Source organism: Sipha flava, unplaced genomic scaffold, assembly GCF_003268045.1.
Source record: "Sipha flava isolate LNK unplaced genomic scaffold, YSA_version1 86_pilon_pilon, whole genome shotgun sequence".
Lineage (NCBI taxonomy): Eukaryota > Metazoa > Arthropoda > Insecta > Hemiptera > Aphididae > Sipha > Sipha flava.
Window position 1 is genome coordinate 1,119,440 of NW_020273628.1, and position 27,313 is coordinate 1,146,752.

Below are 27,313 nucleotides of genomic sequence, written 5' to 3' on the forward strand. Positions count from 1 at the left end.
TATTTATATATATTGTCAAATATTACGTCTCGAAACATTAACCGTTAGACTAAAATATTTTATACAATACATGTTATTGTGTATTTAATTTTGAATATCATTTATTTAACCCGTTTGAATGATAACGTCTTATTTCTTCGTACAGTTTGTTTTCCATCTTGATTTCCTGAAACAAAATTATCATAAATTCAAACATAACGCTACATTAAAATATTATATGTTGTGATAAAAATAGTTTATACGGCGTTTTGCGAAAAAAAAAACAAAACTATACTAATACGATTTACAGAATTTTTAAACTGGATATACATTTAATTAAACAGGAACCTACAATGTTATTTCGCTCTTTTAGATTTATTCCGATGGTTCTGATAATAAAATGTAATGATATCGCTAATCGCGAAATTACATACGTTACATCATACCGTGATGTCACAGATATTCAGATGCATACTGTTATTTATATTTACTTTTACTCATTCACAATCATTATAAACCTGTTTCAAACGAGATTGATTTTTTTTAAGTTCACTATTTCCGTAAATAGTATACTTAAATATAATGATTCCACGTAATATCTATAAATATGTGTACATTAACACATTTATTTATTACATTTTATACAATTAATAATTTCCATTTTCAATAATCAAGATTTATATTTTACGATTAGTTATCTTGTGTCAGATTTAAATAATGTTAAGCGCCCGGAAATGTAAGTGGAACACGGTGTGTTCAGTGTCACGGTCAAAACTGGGATGATGTATTTTGCATGTCCGTTAGCATTGTTTATCGCACCGGTGATCGTCGGAACGTGATATCATAGAAATATTAGAATATTTTTTCACGGAAGTCGACTGTAACCGGTAAAAAAATTCAAACCCAAATCCAAAGTTTGTTACGTTTCGGATTTTGAATAGGTTTATAGATAATCGTAATGTTTACGAATCAATGCGATTTGTTTTTCAAGCAACCGTTGTAATAAGTTTCGTCTACGAATTAAAAAAAAAAAACACTGTCCGGTGGATATGAAATTCAAAATGTAGTCATCCGTAATTGTTCAGACAACATTATTGCGTTATTTGATCGCGTCCGAAACGGATCAAGCGGTGCGTAATCGACTCGCAACGTTTATTACGTTTTAACGCTGGTCGAACGGTAAGTGGTTCCCGCGGCCGACGGCCGATCGCAAACGTCGACCGCGTACACGGCGGGTCGCGCGCGTTTCCCTTCCCGCGAACCGACTTACCGAGTCGTCCACGTGAACGTTGGTCACCTCGCGTTTGATCATTCGGATCAACGCCATCAGGTACGCGTGTCGCACGGTCATCGCGTCGATCGACTGCGACTCGACGGCCGACACCGGGTCGGGCAGCAAACCGTTCTCGTGCCACACCTCGCCCAGCTTCAGCGAATAATAGTGATGGATGTGCGCGACGGTGGCCTTGTCCCGGAACGCGGACACGAGGCCGCACGCCCTGATCGTGCTCTCCCTTACGTCGTCCTCGCGCGCGCAACCGCGGTCGTCGTCGTCGTCGTCGGGGAACTCGACCAACTGCAGCAGCAGATAGATCTTGGGCTGGGCGCACATGAACATCGACTCCACCGCCGGGCTGCAGTCGTCCGCGAGATTTCCCGCCGCGGTCTTGTCGCGTTGCTCGCGGAACACGAACTCGTCGTCTGCAACAACGGCACGCGTTACACGCGTAGGTTAAACCGCGAGTGTTTTATGTACAGCGCTTTTTTAATATTTTATGTCGTAACAGATGTTGATATTTTTCAACTGTTAAAAAGTGAACGTCGTGTACCTGTATTTATACGCAGACTTGGGTAGTATTCCGGATACTAGTGTTCGGAATGCTTTATGCTTTATTTCGAATACTTAATTAAACACCTTTTTTTTGAAAGTATTCAATAAAGTATTTCGAATACTTAATAACGAATATTCTGAATACTGTATTTCGGATGCCGTCGAATCATCTATTTTTTAAATGATTTTTATTACTTCTCCGTCGAATCTTGTATATGATAATATCGGGTATTTATTATTATTGTAAACCATAAACCATAACAGTTGTGTAAAACAAAAGTACAATAAAATAACATATATTTAATCTGCAATTTCAAATATTTCTGTTGAGTGGACATCTATTATTTTTATAGTATGAAAACTAAAAGTATTTTAAAAGTATTCGGAATACTATTTTTTTTAAGTATTCGAGTATTTATTCTAAATACTTTTAAAAAGTGTTTTACCCAAGTCTGTTTATATGAATAATATTTTAAATGATTATTTACCTATGAAATCGAATCTAACTTGTTCGTATCTCCAAATTTCACATAATAATTCCAGATAGCCCTCGTTGGTACTGGCGCACTTCCATTTTTTAATACGATTTTTTGCCGATCTGTACACGGCTAAATCGACGAGTGTCGTCAGTATCACCAACTGTATTGGATATTTTGCAGACTATAAAATGTTATTAAACCATAACGCGAACGTATTATTAACGGCTTTAGATATAACTATGAGTTGATTTAGATACATATATGAGATAACGGCAAGCGTGTTTTGGCGATGGCGCTTAAAGCAAATAGGTTACCTACTAGTATTGTTTGCTAAAATATCAACTTGGATTGGTTTTGGTTGCTAACTCGCCAAAATGGTTTGGTCTTGTTTACTGTTTAGTATTTTTTTCCTATTGTAGGTTTACATGTGATAAATACTTATCAATGGAATTATCAGTAACCCAAGAAATTTCACACAGTTTTAAATAATAGCGGAATACGACAACCTGGTTACCGGTAAGTGTAGTTCCACTTCACACTTCCTTTACTAGTAAATAGGATCGTTAAACCAGATTTTGTACTAATTCAGCTATCCAATTGCTTAAAACTGCCCTGCCAAAACACGTTTAGTAATGATAAATAAATTATTTGTACACGTAAAACGTCCAATAATTGTTCGACTCCTCCGGCACCGATGAAATGCTCTACTTGATCACTATATCGAATTATTGCATTTTTAATGAAATGTAACAGATCCAAAATAAGGCTACAAAAATTTTTTAATTTTTTATTGAACAAAGACAAACTCGTATGATAACGAGTATGAATTGTCTACTTAAAAATCGTACTTTTGGTTGATTTTGCTGTCGATTTCGACCAAATACAATTTAACCATTCGTATTACAGTGTTAAAAACCATCAACTGAGCTTCAGGATTGTGTTGATTTTCTCGGAAAAATATATTCAACGCATTTAATCCGTACAAGCTAATATCTTGAAAACAATCGTAGTCTTTTCGTTTCAGTGTATCCGATATCACCGCTACGATATAAAATAACGAAGCCGTTTATAATCATTCTAAAGTGTATACTTGATATATAAATATAAATTTATATGTAACAAAACCATTAATCAAAATATCTGCCTTAAGAGCCTTAAACTTTCGAAGTAAATCGTAATTATCATTTGAAACAATTCCTATGCAAATTATAACATCAATCATTGTGCGTGAAAAACATTCTTGAGATCGCAATAATTTAATTAAAGCAATTATTCTAGACCAGAAAAAAAAATAAATGTTTTTTTATAGTTTAAAACGTTTAACCATATTATTATCATTATTAAACAGCAAATAAAATACTCAACTCGGTGCAGCAATCATTTCTTACTGAACAGTCTGTAGAATTCAACAGTATATAAGGCAAATTTAATAAAAATCGATTTAAAACCGTATACACATTGTCGCCATACATTGTTTTTGAATACTCGAAATTTATTAACGACATAAATGCTTGGATCAAAAAGGTATTCAATAGTTGAAACTGTACAAATACAAACAAAATAGAGAAAACATTTCCGTGACCTTAAACGTTTTATATTTTATGAGATTACCTCGGGATTTTGCGATAAACTTATGAACACTTTATTTATAATATCTAACATAATGCTTTTGAATATTATGTTTTCATCCACTGAATCGAATTTTACGTTATCTAACCAATGTGAAATATGTATGATTTCTGGCCAAACGCAAAGCATAACCATGTCTATAAAACGAAACTTGTAAAATTCAATTTATTTTCTATTCGGTTACAATTAAAATTGGTACCTTTTATCATCTCGTTGGAAAATGCTTGTTCCTCAAAAGAGCAATTATCTACGATTTCGGCGAGTAAGTAGCAAAACTCATTTCTCTTTTTCATACTTCTGATAACGTTTTTTTCCGTTTCGATTTGTATATTATCAAATATAATCCTATAACACAACGCATTAGTAATATTATCGAATGATAACCACTTATTGTCATCGATTAGTTGAACAAAATTGTATAAGCCCACTCAAGTGTATTGCGAGTGATTCGCGGCAGCTCGAGAGTAGTCGAAGAGGCCACGCGCTTCAGAGAAAACATCCGATTCAACAGCAAAACCACAAATTCGCAGACAGTCAAACGTTCGTTGGAATTTGAGGAAAACAAAAGGAAATTTGGTTTTAACGCAGCCACCAGTACATTAACACCGTCCGATTGCATCATCTGTAGCGCTGAGCGCGTAAAAATTATTGAGCATTAGTAACGGATGGTTGGACATAGAATTTATAGATAATAGATTAGTACAGTAAATTGCAGTATAACCACTACTATAGTTCAACTGAGTTACAGGATCACAGTTCAGTTATATTTTATTCAACCCTAGTGAATATCACTGTTTATTTATATCTCACAGCAGGTGTGGTATATCTAAGCGGTATTTGAATTCAGTGAAGTTAAAGTATCACGGCCATGGTAAAAGAATCCCAGATAATTATAATTAATGTATTTTGTGTGCCGGAAAAACTGTTCGGAACTGTTTTAAAATATCATTATATATTTATATATATATACCCGATCGATCAGATACAACTGCGAGGTTAAATGACAGTTTTAGCAGATCGCTGAAAAACGTCTGATTCGGGACATTATCGATGAGCTCCATTAGAGTTTTCGGTAAACCACTCATTTCTATAGCTTCATGGCAGCAGCGTAAACTGACAGAGTTTTCCGGTACCGATTGGCATCGGACTATGGACGATTGAATCACGCCCAACAGGAGCATATTCAGTTCGTCGTCGTGCGTCTGGACCAATCGAATGCATTTGGCTACATTGTTTTACACATAGGAATACAAGAACATTGATTGACGTTAATAATAAATTAATATTATTTTTTATTTTTTTTTAATTAAATGAGACGTAAATAGTAATTATACGTATTCATATCGCACTTTACAGTTTAATATTAAAACGTAAATAAAAATATTTTCTTCAAATCTATATATTCAATTGTGATACATCATAATATTGATATTGAACTAATTTTTTCGTTACCAACTATCAAAACTAAAACAATATTCGATATTGGCATTCATATAAATTCGTTAAAATCTATATTTTCTATTTATTTAATTTTTATAAGTAAATCGGTTTAAAAGTTTAATCAAATATCATTATAAAACGATAAGCTCAAGAAGTATTAAAATGTAAAATTTTATAACATATTTAATAATTTAATATTTAATTATTTTTGAATCTGTAAAAATTACAAAAAAATGATTATAAAAAGTTCAAAAGTAAAATAATTAACAAGTAAATTAACGTATGAAATTATGTATTCAACAATTAAAAAATATTGTCAATATGATACTAAAAAATACCGTTTCACATCACTAATATTTAATATGTTTTAAAATATACAGTCGATTAAAATTACCCATGACGTCGTAGAATCGTATTAATGTCGGTAGATTTTCCGAACATTCCGTTACGGAATTTACGGTCGGTGGCATCAAGCATAGGGCTGACATCCTTTTGAGATAATAAATGCAGTCAGGTTCGATTAGAAAGTTTTCCACCAAGCATTCGATTATGTCATTCGCGTAAAATAAATGATCAAGCGACTATAATTGAATAACACACAACACCAAATTAGTTAACAAATATTGATTGATAACTATAAACACAGGTTTAATACATTAATACAGCTTTATATAGTACACATAAATGTATACATTTTATATATATTTAGTCGAACTTAGTGGTTCGCTGACTATATAATAAGCACTTCTTGGTGATCGGTATAATAGGGAAAATTTTAGTTTCTATTACTTCCATTACAATTATTGATTGCTAATAAATAGTTATCGAATCTACCATAGTATACGGGTTCTAATTCTTAGAAAAATAGTTAAATAACCATAGATACAATAGATACAAAAAAAAGAAATAAATAAATAAAAACATATTTTCATTCCAAGTATGGTATAATAACAATAATATATAATCAGGCAACAAAAATGTTATAACTTTCTACAAAGTCATTACGATGGTTAGGTCAAACCAGTTAGCGACAAATAATAAACATACTTCTTTCCATACACAATGTCCGAACGACTACTACGGTGATGATATAAAACGGACAGTAGTTTGTCACCGATCACGCAAAATCGCCTTTCCGTCCCCTATCCTTTCGAAGTTATTGAAACTATCAATGAGGGGTGTGAACCATGGGACTTCACGTCATTTATCGGTTCTGGTGATATATAAATAAAACCGTGATAACTTACAAGGACTCGGATTTTACCGCATGCCAGGAAACCGTAAAAACTTTATTATCCTTTTATTATGCAATCACTTTACCTCCTAGAAATTATCATAACAGTGCATGATTCTTCGCAGTTTTTTTTTCAATATCTTTAAGGTAGTATACTTAATAATTGATATTACAGCTATTTTTATGTGCAGTGTTGTTGTAAAAATGATAATATTACGAAAAAAAAAATCTACAAAAAGTATTGTGGTAAAAATTCAACTGTAGGAATGTTCATACGCTATTTAATAATACATTATTAATGAAACCAAATTTTTATAATGCATACCGGTGTCGCCTCTGCATAATTATACTCTTAGTTTTAATGCTGCGTTAAACAAAATATGTACTAAAAATTTAAAAAAAATTATATAACCTATTAAAATCTCAATACTCTTATCTAAATATATTTTAAACTCAAATTTTTAAATGAAATATCAATAAAACGTAACTTCACTTAATAACTACAATACCCTATTAAAATTATAAATAATTCAATATAAACTATTATTTATAGACTTACAAAACTATTAGTAGACAATTGTAATATTTGATCGATGTACTTGCACACCCTTATATGATTGTAGAAACTACACTTTATACACCATGAACACTTTTTAAATAGGTAATCAAGGTTAAAAATATTATTTATCGGTTCAGAATATTCATGACAAACTTCCATCTTAATTGAATATTATACTTCTATTTATGTCCAACACAATTTCTGATTTATTATAAATGAACATGAACCTTTACATAGAAACAAAATAATAATGATTATAAACAATAAATTTATAAATTTATTAATAAATTTATATTTAATATTGAAAAAGTAAACAAATAAATGTACCAGTCACATTCCTGGGTTATCATTTGCATTATTCAATTCTTATTCTAAACCTAAGCTTTGAATTTTACGGTACCAAACTTAGCCCAAATAGAAACAGAATTTTCATATTACTGTACTTTTGTCTGTGTTGGAACTTACGTACCAATATATTTATTTCCGTGTCCGAACTTACATATACAAACGTTTATCTGCTACGCTCCATGTGAAAACTTACCATCACCCACGTGACGACGAGTATTTTACTGCAGTGTTCGTATACCATTTTCCACGTCACAAAGGCCATTCAACGGTTCGCTCATGTCACCACAGTGCTCGCGATTGACACGTGTTCGAGAACTTTATGTTTCTACAACAGTCGTCATACCTATGCGGCACAAAAACCTGTATGGTTATCTGTCTGGAACGAGGTGAATATTTTAACGTGCACATGTTATACCGAATAGTTTGTTTTTTTATCTCTTATTTTATCTTAAAAAAAATCTTCCCCGAATAGAGATCGATCCAGGGGAACGGTCGGTGTTGATCCTTAATCTTTCTCTATTTTCTACAAAAAAAAGCATTGTATTTCCGAGCGTTTTAGACGTAAATATATTATAAAACTATAGTACAAACCGGGATTATCTAAAATGTGTGCCTTTTAAACTGTAAAAATCCCCTTCATCTCCATCATCTTGATTTTAATCCGCCTCTGTCGTAAAACGGCTATACGTATTGTGTACACCATGTGGTTCAACCATTTAATCTACTCATTGTAATTTATAGCATTGTACCAAATAGTGATTAAACTATTACGATTAAGTGCCACGTCGATTGTAGCGTTTAAGAATGTTATTTGTTAATAACCAGTTTTTGATGTAAAGATCGTTAATACGTTTGCAAACTTGTAGAAATTAAAATTGTCCCGGATTCCAATTAGACTTGGAGGCTAGAAAGATGTTAATACTTTCTCAACCGTTTTTTAATTATCATTAATTAAAAGTTGACATATTTACATTAATTCAAGGCTTTAGTTTATTGATTTAAGTAAACGCTAGAAGAATAAATATGATAACAATAATGAACACCATCATCAACAAGAAATAAATACTATCGTAAGTCATATTTATCATCTGATATGAAATAATTTATTTAAATAAATATGTGATGTCCAAGGATACCCGGAAGCTATCACCCCCCCTGAGATTTTTCATTTCAGTTACAAAATGTTTATACACTTTATTCAGTATATAAATGAATATTTAACAATAACTTTATTTTTATTTTTTAGCACTTTACGCCGTTTAATGACATGGATTATAAATAGGATGGGAAATAAAAGACCGAGTAGCTTGGGGTTAATTAAATACACACCACCAAAGGTATAATGATAAGAAAATTTTAATCAACAAATTGATGATTCAATCAATTTATTTGCTTCTAACAAAGGATATTGTCATTCATTTTTAAATAAAATAATTAAATATGATGTAAATTTTATCAAATTAAATTGTTGTTTGTTTAAACTTTATTGTGTTTTTATTTATAAATATTTAAACTAATAAACATCATTATTTATAATATATAATATATAATATTGCATGGATAAAACAAATTTTATTATAACTTAAATGAGTTTAGATTTTTAGAACATTATTAATGATAGTATTACAATTTTTTTGCCACCCTTGAGCTACATTTCTGCGAGCGTCCCTAGTGATGACATATTATTTTATAATAAGTACATTACTTACATATTGTTAATACAAAAGAGTATTATACTACCAGTATATAATACATGTCAAAGAATAAACAATTATTAATACTTAAAATCATAATGATATCACTATTGGAACTATTACATAAAAATAAAGTAAAAAATAACTTACAATATTACCCATTTTTGTTGTAAATCTGTGGTATCATAGCATACATTACTTATAGTTAACCATTTCATTAGATTTGGAATTAGTGTTTCCACTGTAGTCATTGTTATAAGTATATAATTTTAATAACTATTGCACTAATCTATTATAATGTGATAACAACATAAAATTAATTTATATACTTTTCTACAATAACTTTGAATTGTAATACTATTAAAAATAAACAAATGCAAGATGAATTTTAATTTATTTTATTTTATTTCAAAACTAATTATTTTAATATTTATTTAAAATTTAAAAACATATGTGTCTAAAAATATTAAAAATTTCAAAATTAAACATAATAAATATAAAACCTTCTCATGGTAAATGTTACATATGATCTTATAAAAGTTTTAATATTTATTTCTTATTATTAAGAAATTTATGACTCGTTGATGTTATTAGTTATAATAAAAACTAATTTTTTAAATCTGACTAATAATAGTATAATTCTAAGTGATTGGATTCAAATATTACAGTTATGTTAATCTGAAATAAAATTATTAGGTCTTATTGTTAGACTAAATTAGAGTCTATGGTTATATAAGAATCACATACATTTATATTGATCCGTAGCTTTCACCAGAATTATCGTTAAGACTTTTATCTAGACAAAATATTTACAAGCAACCACATTTACAAGCTTTTGTTAAACTTTTGAACTTTATTTCTTATCATAAAAATGTTAATACTTTTCGTTTACAATTATAAAGATAAGAACATTTAATCGATAGTTACCAACTAATACAATTATATTTAAAAGATTAAATTGCACTCTGAATTATAACATAAATAATTATAAACCAAATATTAATAATCAATAGGTACTGTATATTGTACACGGTTATCATAGTGTTTATGATTTTTACTGGCCCGTAACCTAATATTCACACGAATTTCATTTTATTTTTTGCACTGTGTCTAAATATCAAAAGTTAACTAAAATATAGAGTTAGAGATTTATTTTAAAAATATTATTACGTAATGAGATTATTATTAATTGTTACATCACTTTAATTTTGCATCATTTGTTTGAAATATATTATTCATTGGTCGTGTCTCAGTTTATTTTACATAATCATATTGAATTCAATGGTTACTGGTTTCGAAAAAGCTTAACAGAAATTGGGCATCAAAAAGCTTCTGTATGCCGAATTTATATTCATAAAAAATTACAATAAATTATTATTTAATTGATTATGATGGGTTTCAAATACATATTTAATTTGTATGATAGATATGATTTACTTTTTTTTTTTTTTTTTGAATCCATTAAATAATATATTTATGAAAAAATAAGATTTATTAAAAAAAAAAAAAAAACGACAAACATAAACATTATCGGCGTCAAAAGAAATTTATGAGTGATAGAAATGAGTTAAATTGTCAACCAAATTTTGATGAAAAACAAAAACAAAAAAGGTTATAAATCGCAGTACATTTTACTGTAATTTGTCATTGAGTTTTTACGCAGCTCACTGGATATTTGTTATTTTCCAATACTGATAATGAATAATATTATTTCGTTTTTAATTATCTGCAAAAAGAATGACTAAAATTACAAACCTTATATTAATCAATTGTTATTTTTTCGATTTTTATCTTACCATATTGATTACTTATTAGAATTTTGTTTTATAATTGCATACCTAAGTGAAATTATTTTTATATTATTTAATGAAAATCTTAATGATCATAAATTTAAAACTTAAAATACAATCCAATATATTAACGTGTTCGTGGAATAACGTTGAAAATATAACCATACCCATATAATATTCAATATAAACCGTAATAAGTATAGAAAATATTATAGCCCATAGTCACCAGTCGACAAATGTCTGATTTTTATGCGACCGTGTCAGCACACGGTTTGAATTCAGATAACTATAATAATATTATACCACTATTATACATATTGGACGATTACAAAGAAACACAATAATACAATAGAACTCTAATGGGCTCTACGCGTGGCTCACAAATCGCTTTATGGTACTGTTTATAGCAATCGCTGTTATGCGTGTGACGCACATCCTAGCGCTCTTATGGGGTCTTTCTATGGCTCGAATAAAAATTAAAAATAACAACTGCAAACACAACGAATACTCGGATGAGCAAGGCAATATTTTATTGATATGATTATGAAAAATTTTAACACGTAAATGTTGAAATAATAACCTTTGGAGTAATTACCGACAGTAATAATCAGTGTATTAAAACGATAATCTTTCCGGTGCAATTTTTAAAAAATTATAAACGTAGCAATTTGGTTTCGATCATATTTTCAAACATTATAATTATTGTACATAATATTTTGTTATTTTTCAAACCACTCACAACCAACGTGTCGGCGTTAATATCCCTCGGACTCTCGTACGAAAAAAATCCCACATGAAACCCTCTGGAATCCCGTGGTCCGTTGCGGAAACGAAACGCGACGCATCGGTGTAGCACAACTTGTTAAAAATTATCAATTTTTTTTTTTCATCTACTAACTAACTAACACGCTACCGGCACACGGTTTAACACGACGAGTTCCAAAACGTACGTCATAATATTTGCACCGGCAAATAAAAATTAATTTTAACGGTCAACGCTAAGCAGACGTCTTTGGTTAGCACTGCGCGACCGTACGATTCCGAAAAAAATATATACAAACAAAATCAAAACAACGTAGAATGCCAAGGGGACACGTGATGAGCGCACGGACGCAACTAGAGCCCAAATATGGGGGGGAGAGTGTTGAAAATAAAATTAAATGGTATTTAACTGTAATTACTATGGATTATATAGATCGGAATAAAAAAACAGGAATGTTACATTTGAACTTATGGGTGCTAAATACCCTATTGCACCACTCTACTTGCGCCAATGCTGTGCCGGGAGATCCGCACGGCTGTGTTTCGCGTGCAAAAAGCATTTTTCGATCTTTTGCCCTGGACCCGAGACGACCGACGACGAGCCCGGGAGTCCGCGAGCCGCATCGGTTGGCCGACACCCTATGGCAGCCGTTCGAACACGTCGATTTCGCCTGCGCGTAATGCACCACCGAGGACTACGGGTCGGCCGTCCGCATGTACGGTCGCGGTCGGTGTACAAAACGCGCTCGAGATGGTTATGTCGCGGCAGCACGTGTTGAGTTCTTCTGCGTCCCGGGATCTCGTTTTTCAGACCAGGAGCGCGTTTGCTATGCGTTTTATTATTATTATTTTATCGTTGTATTCGTTTGTAATCGAGATCAGCGCTCGATCGGACGGGGGTTTTTTTTTTTCCAAAGTACCTACTACCATCACTAATAATCATTCGTGCTCATCGTCTAGTCCAGGATTTCGGATAAACATCTGTAATAACCCAAAAATAAAAAAACAATAATAAGTATACGAGTATGGGCGATGTGATATAAATGGGTTGTTACCTTCCTCCTTGTTTAAGGGAGGGCTCTCGGAGTTGAGAAGGTTCGAAAGCCGATCAGCGCAATTGTAGTCTGCCAAGCTAAATAAAACAGCACTTACTTGTTCGCCGTAGAACTTCTGATGCCGACGCGAGGTTGAAAAATAAAGAACAAATGCAGAATTTAATAGCACTAGAACTGGATATTCTTCAACACTCGCACGAAGAACGCAAGTCGAACAGATTAAAATAATTCAATAATTTTTTATTTAAGTTAAACTTAAATGAGTTAAAAGAAATCGCATGTATAAATACATAAATCGCTTGTCGTTGATCTTATGATCGGTGCGCATGCACTGACGACCTAAGATCAAGGACTCTCTGTGTGGGGAGAGTGTGTGTGTGTCCCTGTTATATAGGCACATGCGGCGGCATGTCCCTTGGGCCTGTCCTTTTAATGTAGGGATGTCAATACTACTATTGTTCGACCCGTGTCGTTCGTGCGGGTATCGAAGATACCGTTATTTATTTGAAAGGGTTTAAAAATATCGTACATATAGATTGTATACATAATAAAATATTTGTGTCGTCTTTAACAGTCGAATGATGCACATCATTACACATCCCACGCGGAAATGAACGCTAAGTACCAAAACAAAATCATTGGCAGCCCGAATATATCGAACACGCACCCACCAAATCATAAAAATTAAACAACATGGTAATTCAAGAACTAGAAAAGTTCTGTCACCTGGAAAGCATAATTGCGTAAAATAACAAATCCGCCGTTGTCATTAAAAAAAAAAAAAAAAAGGATAGCTTTAGCCAAACAATCATTCATGATGAAATATAGTCTGTTAACTAGTAAGCACTTCAACATAGATATTAAAAAAAAATACATTAAAATATTTTTGTTGAGTGTGTGCTGTTGTATGGATGCGAAACTTAGAATATCAGAAGAAGCGAAAGAAACAATTTAGAATCAATGGAAATGTGGATCTAGAGAAAATGAATAAAACATCATGGGTTTAAAGATAAACAAACGGACAAGTATTAAAAGATGTAAAAGAAAAAAAAGGATATAGTGAAACGTATATTAAAAAGGAAAACGAAAGTAATAGGGTACTTGTAACAGACATAACTAATTTGTAAAGAATATATTCGAAGGAAAGATCTCGGGGAAAAGATAGAGAGAACGTAACATCCTATTCGCAATTGAGAAATGTGGCACATGACAGAGACATATGGCTATTACGACAAGGTGCAGCCTTTAGATGATGATAATGATGATGATGATGACTATTACTAATGTGCTCGGTTCGATGGGAGAATAGCATTGTTAGCTTAGGCGATAACGGAAATTTATCGGAAAATCGAATGATAGTGGCGTGAAGTCGGTGATAGGTGGTTGCCGTAGGGTACGTAAAGGTTTCTATGCAGTCCTACTCTAGCTCTACTTTCTCTCTCCCTATCTCTCTTTTTTTGAATCATGGAACACGAAAGAATAATAATGAATTAGTGGGATATTTTAGTATTTTTATGTGACGATGAGACAAAACCGACTAGCGGCTCTTTACAATAAATCGTGACACAATTCGTTAACGCATGTTCGAATAGAAAGATAAACATTTTTTCCGCGAGCTACTATTGGAAAAAAAGTTCCAGCCGCACGGAAGCATAAATATTTCCTTTGTTCACTTACCATCCACGAGTTCGCTTCAAAAGCATTTCAATAGTATTCTTTATACCAACAGTATTTGTTACATCAGTAGCCACTTAATTAGGACTGGAAAAGAAGACCTACTCATTTTTTAAATCTGATATTGTAGCAATCGGGTTTTAAAAGTTTAGAGCGTGACTTGAAAAGTATGGGAAATATAAAGAAACCTAAACAAATAATAAAATTTTATGTTTTGTTATACAATAAATAATTCAATAAATAAATATGATAAATAAACTATATCTTAATGCAGTTATTTATAGTATACCAGATATTGAACATAAAACTTTAAAGTTTAAATAAATACAGTTTTAATAATTTATTCAACCCATTTTTTTTTTTTTTTTTGTTTTAGTTTGAAATTGTTGTAACATATATTTATAAATAATCTTAGATAATTGTATAGGTTTTTTATATTTATTTTCATTTATTTATAAAATTAAGTTAACTTTAAAAATAAAATGAAAACTAAATAAAAAAAAACATATACATTGTACATAATTATTTTATTAACATTCCATTCGTTTTTTGCTATTCAAGAGTATCCACTAAATGATTGTAGTTAAATTCAACGGTGACTTAATTGATTTAATATAATTTTGTTAAATATCATTAATGATACTGTATTATACTCAATCAAGCCAATTTAAATTTACAATAAACCTTTTTGAACTTGATACAATTATAAATATGTGTGCATTTTTCCTATATATATGAACACATATTGATTAAAACAAAAAAAGTATATACAAGCCAAGTATAAAATTATTTTTTCAGAGATAAAAAATAATAATAATAGTCCCTGTGCTCATAACATATTTAGTTTAAACGAAAAAGTCAATAATGGCTCTCCACAATATGTCTCGATATATTTTATGCAAGCCAATTAATTATACGTATAGAATTCGGAAAAGAGACGACTCAAATACCCGACACGCTTCAAAAACGGTCTAGAAAAGAATAACATACCTATACGTATATATAATATGTATATATTATATATGCGTATATGTATATACATATTATTATATACATATATATATTATTACATATTATATACATATATTTATAACAGTTTTCGAATGATGATGATTCAGCGTCGTTGGACCACATAAACTCGTATTTTTGTGATGTCTGTGCTTTTCAATGTTAAATCGATATTTATTTATAATATTATACTATTCGTGAGAACATATACAAGTAACCGTTTGGCACACACCAAATATTGACGAGGAAACAAAAATAAATGTTTCTCGTAAGAAAGAGCAATTCGTGTTTTCTCTTGGTAACGACTGATATCATCAGTGCGATCCTCAGCAAAAAATAACCTTTGGGGAAATTTTTTTTTTTCATAGACATAAAAGAACAATATAATTCACTGGTTTTAATACAATGCACAGCTCTTATTATAATATTCAAAATATACATTTACGTCTAGTACACAAATATAGGTATTATATTTGTTTTTGTATTTAATACAATAGGTTTCAATTTGTCATCTATTTTCTCACAATATAAACACAAAATTACAATCGGTAGAAAATATAATAGTAAAAAAATAGTTATTCTATACAAAAAAAAAAATCACTTAAATTGATAAAATTATATTCTAATACAACACTTTTAAATCTATTTGTTTTTTTTTTAACTTCAAGCTTGGAACTTAAAGAGCTCCGGAGGTCTGGGTTATTAGCGATTATCGAGAACGGACTCATTAATCCAAAATTAAAATGTATTTTCATTTTCGTGGGAGATCGGATAAATATTATGAGTGAACCAATATCATATCTCTTCAATTTCATATCTAATAATATCAAATAATATTCTCATAAATTGTTTGCATAAGTTTGAAATGTATAATGTATGTGAATGAAGTTTATGGACAATTAACATGATTTTTTAATCTATTCAGGAAAGCTAAGCCTGAACTGTCCAATTACTGTTATATGTTCCTGAATAAAACCATTATCATATACATTCAAAACAATAAGCAATAAAAAAATAAAAATAAAAAAAACATTAAAAGTAAATAGTACATACAATTCATAATACCATTGGGAATTTATTATGATTAATTGATAATCAACATTAAAAAAAAAAAAACACATAATAAGTTATTTATTTTCAAAGAAATATATTTTAGATATAATAAAGTCAAATCAAAAAATACGAAACTTCGAACCTAAATAATATACCATCCGTTTTTAATGGAATTGAGTTAGTATTTCTATCTTTTGTGTAAGTGTGTGTTATTCATCATAATATAATAATACACTCTACGAAATTAAATTGTACGAATGTTATTGGATACGTATAATATGTATACACAGCTATGACAAATAAAAAATAAAATTATTACTACCTACTCAATTCCATTTTATAGAATCACTTTAACCACTATAACGCCTCAATATAATACATTTTATAAAATATATTTTCCGGGATTTTGTCTTTGGTAAATCTAAGTTAGATATGAAGAATAACAACAACGACGCCTACAGATTCTTGTGAATCGTATGTATGACAAACATGTATTTTGAATTCCTATCCCTACTTCCGAAGAAAAATAAAATACCATAAATTAATGAATATGAAGAAAACTGAGGAAATGTAACAAGTATACCGATTTCAATTATATTTATTTGAGTCGTATTTTATATTAATATTAAATTCTGTTTATATTTAAATGTACATAATACGTTCTCGTATAATATGCTTGCTCGTTTATTTATCTATATAATGTTTGCAGAAAGAAGTTGAGATAAATCAACTGTTAACGGGTAGTGCAATGTCATTCCAACCAAGTTGTTAAAACTAAATCGGTTACGATTCAATGGCAACATTACAATTAGACTGGTTCCAAGTTGATACAAGCTGTGCAGCGATTTATGCACTAGGAAAATTAAAAGAAACACGTAGTAATGTATTGGGAAAATGCATCAATGGTGTATTTTTTAACTCATAAATTAATGGGATGTTTTTCGATTAACTCTAAATACTCTGTTATATTAATACTGTTATGTTAATACTCTGTTATAACTGTTATATCGTCAGGATATAAATTCGATAAGATATGATGGGTTTCTATTGTTTGCCTTTTCTAGTGTTTATTAATTATCAGAGCCGTAACTAGGGTGAGGCGAACGAGGCACTTGCCTTGGGCGCCTGAAGCTGAGGAGCGTAAATATATTAAACAATTAATTTATTTTAAGAAATGTTATTTCTTGTTTTGCTAGAAACCTAATTACAATTTTTCAGATTTTTCCCGATCGTATTATACATATTAAAAGCTATCAGTGAGACAACCTTACAACCTAGGAGGCGCATTGCTTCAGTTCTGCCTCAGGACAAAACATGACTTAAAATTGCTTAAAACTGCTACGGCTCTGTTAATTATATACATAATTATAAATTTATATGTGTAATGACATGCGCCTAAGCATTCATATATTGTTAAAAAAAATGAATGTACAATTAAATAACTATAATAATCAGTACACATTAAATATAAGAATAGGTCATATGTACTAAAGATAAAATATGACACACACACACACACACACGTAAACACACACGCGCGCACACATAAAGTTGACATTAAACATAAGGAGCAACATTTTCAAACACTCCACAGACGCGTTATTATTATCTTTTTGTAAAGACGGTCAAAGGCGAGTGTAAAACTACGCAGATTGTCTATGCAGGATATAAGTAATTGTAAAACGTTCTGTAAAAGTTTAAAATAAGTGTATTAATGTGTGTATAAGTAATTTAAATAAAATTAATATAAGTGAGTTAAAAAAAGAAAGTTATTGTCATTTTAAAATATAAATTGGTCGCCTTATTCCACACCTGAAGAGTCAACTACGGTTGTCAAGAGGTAGACCGACACAATCATCGGAGAGGTAATATTAAAAATCAATAATATAATAAATAATGATTTAAAGAAAAACAAATAAATCCTTCACTCATATATTAACATATTATATATGCTTTAATTTTTAAATCACTGCATATGTATACGTAATTTTTTTTATGCATCTATTATTTTTCTTTCTCTTTCGACCTTTTGGTTTTATTCTATTTATTAAATACTACAGTTAAAATTCTATATGCAAACATTTTATTTCAAAGTCGTCATTTTGAATCTCTCTACATTTCCAACACGAGCAAAACTTATAGATGATAAATAAATCATAAATTGCAAATATATATGTATTCGTATATGTGTGTTTATGTGTGTATGTGTGTGTGTGCATGTATTGTACGGGGTAAACGGTTAAGAACACGTAATTTCTTGGCGGTTGACGTGAAAAAACGGATATCCGCCGGAAAACCACGTCACCGGATATTACCGTACGAAAATCGATGTACTTATGCTAGTTTTTATTTATAATTTGCAAAGATGATTAAAATTGAGTAATTCATACACGTGACAACTACAGTTTTGTTATTTTTACATTATGCTTAGCAACATCCTATAACTGATACTAATGAGCAGAGCCGTGCCTAGGGGATTGCGAGAGGTGCGTAACACCGGGTGCCATTAACACTCGGGCGCCAAAAGCTTTTCATAATCTAAGTAAAATTACTGAAAGTTAACCATATTATTTAATTTAAAATATTTAACACGTTTAACGCCATAGTCTCGCGCGTAGTCGACATCATTAATATTGTCTTAATGGTGGTGTTGCTAATTTATTTTTAGTATTGATATTTATTTTCGCCCCGAAATCGACGAGATGACAAATTAATAATAATATACCATTTATAAAATTATTAAAATAATAAAAGATTGTATACAAAAATCAGCCTCGTGAATGAAGTAAATAATTATAATGAGAGCAGATTTTGAAATTTAGAATGCTGAAAGTATTGAATGGGTTATTGAGAGACTAATTAGGATATTGCGTTTGGAAGGTAAGGAAAGGCAGTCAAAAAGAATATAAGATAGAATATAAATTTTTTTTTTCTAAATGGAGCGTGCAAAGAAGGGAACAGTGGCGCAACTTGACGATAAGGGGCCTATGTGAAAATGTCCAGATTTATATTATAATTTATTGTTATTATATTAAAACAGACAACATAATATGTGTATATTATAGATTATAGTAGAAATATTGTAAGGGACAAAGGTAATATCAGAAGAGATCTCGAGGTCCCCCAAAACCGGAGGTCTCTGTGAATTGTACGCCCAATACTCCCGATAATTTCAGCACTGGAAGGGAATCATTAAGATTAAATTTGCAAGCAACATGGTAAGAGACAATGGCCAGTGCGTAATCAGTTGAACCATACCTTCGTCTGGTATAACAGGAACTATAGATTTAAATCTAGAGGCGAAATTTGCGGGTAACTTGTTCAAGTAGGTAGACCAGAGTGAGAAAACATGACGTCGAAGAATTAGTTTGAGTTATATTACTTATATTGTTCTTTAGTCGTTGATTATTTCTTTTATTCATTTAATAAATACAAAATAAGTGGTTACATAAAACCTCATATTCTTAAGTAGTCTCCTTATAATTTAAGCTTAGCTATAATTATAGATTCAAAAATACTTTGTGGAGGGATGAGGGCGCTAATTATGTTAGGCACGGTACTGCCAATGAGTCCACTAGCTTGAACCAGTTGCTATTTACTATGAATACTTTGGAACATCATGTAAAACATGTAAAACAACATATAAATCCACTAACGTCGACAACGTATCAATAACAAAAATTGTTGTAAACTGAATAATAAACGTTTTTAGGCCCGTATTTAGAGGAGGGCACAGGTAGGCACATGCCCGGGGGCGTCAAGTCTTAGGGGCGGCAAAATATTTTAGCAAAATTAATTTTAAAAATAATGTACCTAATGAAAAAAAAATAAAACAATAAAAAAAAAATAGTATGTTTTCCTATGTTATAATTTGTAAATTAAAAAAAAAGAATTGTATTTTTATTATATTATAATTTGTTGATTAAAAAAAAAGAAAATTGTATGTTTTATAATGTTATAATATGTTTAATTTTTTAATTAAAAAATTATTAAACGATTTTCATTTATAAGTTATATTTTAATATTAAATAATCTCGATTATGGACGAAATAATTAGTGTTACCTATATTATTATTATTTATTTTAGTGAGGGGGGCATAAATTATATGCCCGGGGCGCCAAATTTTTAAATACGGGCCTGTATATAACCTATAACAATTAAAACGCACTAGTGTCATCAATTTGACCTTATTTTATTTATTTTAATTATATCTAGTATTTATTATCATATGTAATATGTACATAATCAAATATATCATAATCAAACGTGTGGCTATCAAAAATGTAATGATTTTTATTGGACGTTTCTAATTGCGTTTTTTTCTTAACTTTCATGGCTGACATAATCAACTATAAGATATAGTTAACGATATTCCATGAAGATTAACTTGCATTTTTAAACAGTGGGGATAATTAAAACTCCAACTTAAAATAATTCCTTGGGGTATCTTCTATTATGTTTTCATATATATTATTTATCGTATATACTTAAAACTGTATATATAAATCAATTAAGGTTCCTTGTTCAATCTAATTATAGCTTGTAAATTATACACTTATAAGTAAATTATAAATATCGTCACCTTTTAATAAACCTACATGTGTGTAACTATAAGCCATCGTAGTGAACCTGTGAATTCATGGTTTGAAACGTACAAACTGAATCAATTTTAGTAAAATGGATAAAAAGCAAAAATAAAGATAATAAACATATGAATAATAATATTAATTTTAAGATTATTTTTACGAATTACTTTAGAATAAAAATTTCAAATGTAGTAGTTACTGGTAAAGCTAAAAACCAAAGGTTAATTTTACTTTTCGGAATATCAAGAATAGATAAAACGATACAGTTTTAATGGGTAGTAATGGCACTAATGCTGTTCATCATTAGGTATAATTTAAATGTAAAAACACATTTATTCATTGGTTCGAATGTTATTAACTCGAAATCAACAAACCTATTCTTTTTAGTTAAAAATCAGTTATATTTGATTTCGATATTTAATTTTAAATATTAAAAAAAAATACATCTTTACAAGTAAATGTAACAATTTTTGAAATAATAATTACAAATATTCTTAAATAATACTAATTAAATAACTTTCAAATAATGCTGAAACATAGCAATAATCAAAAGCCGACCGGTCAAGTAGAATGTTCTACAACTGATGAGGTGACCAAAATTATGAATTCATATTTAAATAACAAGGTCGGTTTGTCAGAATTGCATGAAGTCATCAATATCAAACCCACAAAACTAGAAGTGGTAGTCGACCAAGCTCAGTTAAGCTTCACTATTGATAAATTGATGGCTGAAGTATACGATTTGAAAGGTATTTACGAATACTTTTTTTTCACAATTGATTAAACTAAATGTTTTAAACAATAATTTTAAACATATTTTAATCATTCAAATCAAATGTAGTTTTATTTAAATCGTTTAAAAAATGTTATTGAAACAATGTAAAAAAAAAACTGTTGTTAAAACAGAAAAAATAAAATTTTTGGCTTATCAATAACCATCTAGAAGTTTTTATTTTAATTTTCTGCGATAATTAATTATTTATTTTATTTTTTATTGTTTAGTGATTAATTAAGAATTCAATTTAATACCTACATTTTAACTTTTAAGACACATTATACTTCTATTAGTCAATATTGATACTGTAATATAAGTTTTATTAATAAATTATAACTCTCCTGGTAATAAAAATATCTCTAAAAATTAACAGTTAGTTTGAACAATGTGTTCAACATTCTTATAAATAAAGATAAAATAATACAAAACTAAAATTTAAAACAAGTATACGAATTTTAATATATCTTACGAATATAGATTATAACTAATTTTAAGTTAAAGACAACTTAAAATATAATCTATTAATATTAGTTTAGAAAAATTTTAATTACTAATAAATAACATAAAACTAATCAATATTTATAATTTACAATATTAATAACAATATTAGTAAATTAATAGGTAAATATACTTAATGACAATTATTAAATAGCATAATCTAAGAATATATTATGATATAAGATATTACGTCTTATTAATTATAAAATATTTCAATATTTTTCATTTTTAGTTGATTATTGCACCTCTAGGAACGACAGAAACACAAATTTTATTGCGTTACAATATGTCTAACCACAATAATAATAATAAATTAATATTATAATTCATGAATACTATAATATTAATTAATGTTATATATTTTGTTAATATTTATTAGTAAATGGATTTTTCAATAAACTATTATAATATGAAACTATACCTAATGAGTAATAGGTACATAACGAATAATGAATAGTTAATAGACTAGATCAAGTCTACAGTAATCTCAACGTACACCCGCATCGGCCACAAATACTTATAAATTTATAAATTACAATTTTATATACCTACAACAAATAAAACATACTTCTGTTGTACATTTATACTATTCGTATGTTATAGCACAGATAATATATAAGAAATAATATTATTATTCATATAATTTTTGATCATAGTAGTTAATAGTTAGTATTTATACGTAGTTACTAGCTACTATATTATATTTAATTATACTTATTTAAGTTCATATATTATAATATAAATAAACACATACCAATAATTTTATTTCGTTCAAAATTTGATTAAAAAGTGTTCGAAACATATTTTTTATCAACGTTGCTTAATTTACAATTTCTGTAAGTATACGAGTACTGTGTATATATGGTTAGAAATCAGATAACTTTGTTTTCGTTGAATAAAATATTATTTTAACATATTGTTCGTGTTCTGTTATAGTGCATATGGAAAACAGAGATATGATTATGTTTCGAGATATTAAGGCGTTGGTGGATAGAACTGGATGCATAGAAAAGAGAATGGAAATTATTGAAGGTTTGTTAATAATGAATGAAATTATAAATTAATATTTCTGGGAATTCAAAATATTTCAAAATACAATGAAATTTCGTATATTTAGAAACGTGTGGCAGTGAAAAATATGTGAACAACTTAACTGTACAAAATAACAGCAACAAAAAAGGTAACTAGTTGTACTAGTTTATGATTTTTTTAAAACCTGAAAATTTTTTTTTATTTTTTATTATATATATATATATATATATATATGAATGGGCTAAGAGCCCAAAAGTACAACACAATTTATAATATATTAACTCGATTAATGAATATAATTTATACAATTCTAATTTCGATGTTTAGTAAATGAATTGACGTTTAATAATACTATTTTGTCCAACGAGTTGGATATACTACGAGATAAACTTACACTCGTGGAAAGAAGAATGCGAATCATTGAAGGTATAAATGAGCATAATAATATAATTATTAATACAATATAATTAAAAACACAAACATTTCAAGCTCTGGGTAAAACATTTTCTGTGCACTTATCTAGAATCTAACACAGAAACAATAACATATCAAGATGAAAAATACAAACGCCTAGTTGAAAAATTGAATGCTTTCATAGATATTTTTTCAAAGACGCCGACAATAAGCGATAATTGTAAATAAATTATTATTTCATTATTTTTTCAAATTTAATCAATATGACCAATATATTAATACTACACTAGCTATTCAACTTTCATCTGATATACAACCAATTTATGTAAAAGAATTTAATTACAAGATCGATAAGCTTCAAAAATCTATAGACACAATAATGAATGAAAATAAGTTATTGGTTCAGTCTAACAATAATATAGTCAAAAAAATGAACATATTAGATTCAAAATTAGTTGAAACTCAAAGTAAATAAATTATTATTAAAACATATTATTGTATTTTTATTAGTCAATTAAAACTAAACAAATAATTTATCTAATTTTTAGGCATTGGACGTAAAACATTTGTGCATAAAAATAATTTCAAGACGTTAAAATATAACTTCAATAAATTCAAGAATCTGTACAACGATTTAGATGTTATAGATCGCTTACAGGCAATAGAAAGTAATATGGCACATATTTATTATATTATGTTTATGTGAAACTATAATAATATATTCAATGAGCACAACGTCTTTATGCGTTTAGAAAACATACATAACGAGAAACCCGAAAAATTAATTCGAAAATACAACAAATTGAAAATGCGACTCTGTTTAATTGAAAGTAAGTCTTAATATAAGTACTACTTAAATTAACTATATAAATATATTGTACGTTTACTTAAATTATTTTATGACTTTAATTTTGAATTTCATAGATGAAATTAACACAAATTCCCATCAATATCTTCAGAATATGATTCTGATGTCAACTGCGAACATGGTAAGAGACAATACAAATTCCATGGCGAATGTCCTTTATGAAAGAAACTCCCAAAAAGTCCTTTCACCAATTCCAGCACTACCCCTAGAACCTCAAGAAATGATCCAAGAGATAAAAGACGTTGATGAAATTGTGGACAATAATATTAGCAAAGAGATTTCAATAACGATTAACCAAAAAGAAAACCTTTTGTCTTCATCGAATTCAAATGAAAATATTTCAATCTATATACCTTCTCCACCTCCATTACCACCTCCACCTACTATATTTTCATTTGTCTGATACTTACAGCCCTTGAAACGCTTTGAACATGCATCCCTTTTTTTTCGTTATCTAACAATCTATATCTATAAATATCTAACTATCGTAACTACAGAGTATTGCCAGAAAGCATTGTTCATATGGCGTATCATGAATAAGTACCACGGTGTATTATACGCAATTGTTAACTTCTTACTCAAATTGTTAATAAATCCTCACTAACTGTGCTATTCAGTGGCTAACTATGTTACCATTTTGTGTTCAACGGCGCATAGCGAGTAATCGCGTCGTGAGACAAAGTGCTGAATTAATGAATAGGTTTAGAAGTTGATTCAATTTTAATAAAACTAACATATACATAAACTAGTTATTTTGTTTTTTCTTATTTCTGACAACGCTTGACAATGTAGATCAGGTTTTTACATAATTAAAAAAAAAATGCACCTCGTGCTTTATCTTATACTTTTACAATACAGACATATCATTGTAATTTAATATTGGCTAGGATGGTTAGAGAAACTTAGACAATCGTATAATACATTTCTTTATTATTAAAATATAACTGTACTAGTCGAACGTGTACTTTGAAGTATCATTCTTTATGAAATTTTAAGTCTAAACATTACCAAATAAGTCGCTAAACCGATCTAAAAAAAAAAAAAATCACGAGTGTAATAAAAAACGAGAACGTAAATTTTAATTATAAGAATAGTCCAATGGGTTAAATAAATGTGTTTTTGTGCAGATTAATTTTAAGTGTTATGATGTGCATCATTCGTCATTGTCACATATTATAAATAAATAAATAACGACTCTTTCGGCACGCGCACAGAAAACACAAATCAAACAATAACGATACACCACGGTGATCTTAAATAGGTCAACACTAAAAAGAGACCGCCTCAGATCAAATTACAATCCTAATGTTATCTATTACACACACGTTAATCAGATTTTTCGAGGAGCTTCTCATGGCAAGTCGTGACCCCATGCTCGCTCATCAACTGTCAACTATCCCATTTTTTTAATATTTAAAATAAAGAAGTTCTGTCTTTCATGTACGGTACTTATAGACGCGATACGTCTCGGAGCTGTAATGTTGATACCTGTTAAAATTGGTGTCCATTATTTGATAACGTATTATTTTCTGCGCTCTATCCGCTGTTATTTTTGAACGTTCTATGAAATCCTGCGGTGGAACCGGCAGTGGTTTTGTTCTAATGAAAACACTGGATTACAGAAAACCTTGTGCACACTCTGCTTACCTTTTTTGGGGCGAAATAACGTCAAAAATCGAACTCGGAGTCTCTCGCTTGCCGGGCGATTGCTCTATCACTGAGCTACCCGAACGCACCTAACCTATGACGCTATCTCCCTCAGTTGACGAGAGTCTACATTCGACCATCCTGTCGTCCACGATCGCCATCCGTCTTTACCGTCACCCATCAAGACTATTATTTCACCACCTGACCACTAGAGTGCACGACCCGTAAGCCCAACGCAATCGTCTCTGAACGACCTTTGGTGGACCAAATCCAGGTCTTCACAACGCATCACACCTTATCCTTCAGTCTTGATCCCACATCTAAATTGGTAGGGGAACGCAGTGTCATGAAAAACACAATGGTACACAACGATTTAAATAATAATTTTATTAAATAACGACGCGTCTCGCGAACAATAAAGTAATACTTAATACAACGGTTCCCAAAAACAATTACGGAACCCTTAAAAAATAGTTTTTGTTTCACGGTCATTAATGTCATAGTCTTAAATGTCTAATTATTTAATGTCTTAAATTGCAAATCAACTCTAATTTTTCTAAAAAAATAATAAAATAAAAGAAAATCAACACCCTAAACATTTTTTTTTTAATAATACTGTTAATGTACTATTTATTAAAATTAGTTTAAAACACAATTTTTTTTAAATAATATAAAATAAGTTTCTCGATAATCACATATATTTGGCGGAACCCTTAGCATTGTCCCACGGACAGTTTGAACACACTTTGGGAAATGCTGACTTAATATATAACTAACGGCAGTCGATAACTGGAGTGCTAACGTCTTGCATTGCGAAAATTATTAGTTATAAAGTTAAATTCAAATTACTATTTAAAAATGTAATATAATCAACATTTTTAGGGTGAAGTCTGTTCCGACGGTCATTATTTGTTCCGTTTTTAAAACACGCGTTCTGGTGGAACAGAAGTCTCAGTA

General features: G+C 29.6%; 2 protein-coding genes across 2 annotated transcripts; one reads left to right on the forward strand and one right to left on the reverse strand.

Moving 5' to 3' along the window:
• Nucleotides 1–35: 35 nt before the first annotated feature.
• On the reverse strand, nt 36–5,834 carry LOC112693426. The gene is made up of 12 exons (XM_025568488.1): nt 5,753–5,834; nt 4,889–5,143; nt 4,347–4,548; nt 4,118–4,263; nt 3,901–4,055; nt 3,655–3,830; nt 3,415–3,563; nt 3,138–3,330; nt 2,944–3,055; nt 2,299–2,470; nt 1,250–1,680; nt 36–166 (listed from the first exon to the last, which is right to left on the reverse strand). The coding sequence occupies exons 1-12, from the start codon at nt 5,826–5,828 to the stop codon at nt 98–100; spliced, it is 2,136 nt and encodes a 711-aa protein (XP_025424273.1). The 5' UTR covers nt 5,829–5,834; the 3' UTR covers nt 36–97.
• A 12,246-nt stretch (nt 5,835–18,080) lies between these two features.
• LOC112693414 lies at nt 18,081–25,622 on the forward strand. Its single transcript, XM_025568471.1, has 9 exons — nt 18,081–18,400; nt 23,332–23,427; nt 23,513–23,575; nt 23,755–23,853; nt 23,951–24,061; nt 24,132–24,308; nt 24,390–24,509; nt 24,594–24,671; nt 24,766–25,622. The coding sequence occupies exons 2-9, from the start codon at nt 23,337–23,339 to the stop codon at nt 25,110–25,112; spliced, it is 1,086 nt and encodes a 361-aa protein (XP_025424256.1). The 5' UTR covers nt 18,081–18,400; nt 23,332–23,336; the 3' UTR covers nt 25,113–25,622.
• The last annotated feature ends 1,691 nt before the right edge of the window (nt 25,623–27,313 follow it).

What these genes read in the sequence shown, in the direction of transcription:
- LOC112693426 (XM_025568488.1), bottom strand. Translation starts at nt 5,828, where the DNA reads ATGCCACCGACCGTAAATTCCGTAACGGAATGTTCGGAAAATCTACCG. An exon ending in GTTTATCGCAAAATCCCGAG is followed by an intron (nt 3,831 to 3,900) that starts GTAATCTCATAA and finishes GTATTTGTACAG; the next exon opens with TTTCAACTATTGAATACCTT. An exon ending in ACGTTCACGTGGACGACTCG is followed by an intron (nt 167 to 1,249) that starts GTAAGTCGGTTC and finishes ATTTTGTTTCAG; the next exon opens with GAAATCAAGATGGAAAACAA.
- LOC112693414 (XM_025568471.1), top strand. Translation starts at nt 23,337, where the DNA reads ATGGAAAACAGAGATATGATTATGTTTCGAGATATTAAGGCGTTGGTG. An exon ending in GAGAATGGAAATTATTGAAG is followed by an intron (nt 23,428 to 23,512) that starts GTTTGTTAATAA and finishes TCGTATATTTAG; the next exon opens with AAACGTGTGGCAGTGAAAAA. An exon ending in AAATAACAGCAACAAAAAAG is followed by an intron (nt 23,576 to 23,754) that starts GTAACTAGTTGT and finishes TTCGATGTTTAG; the next exon opens with TAAATGAATTGACGTTTAAT.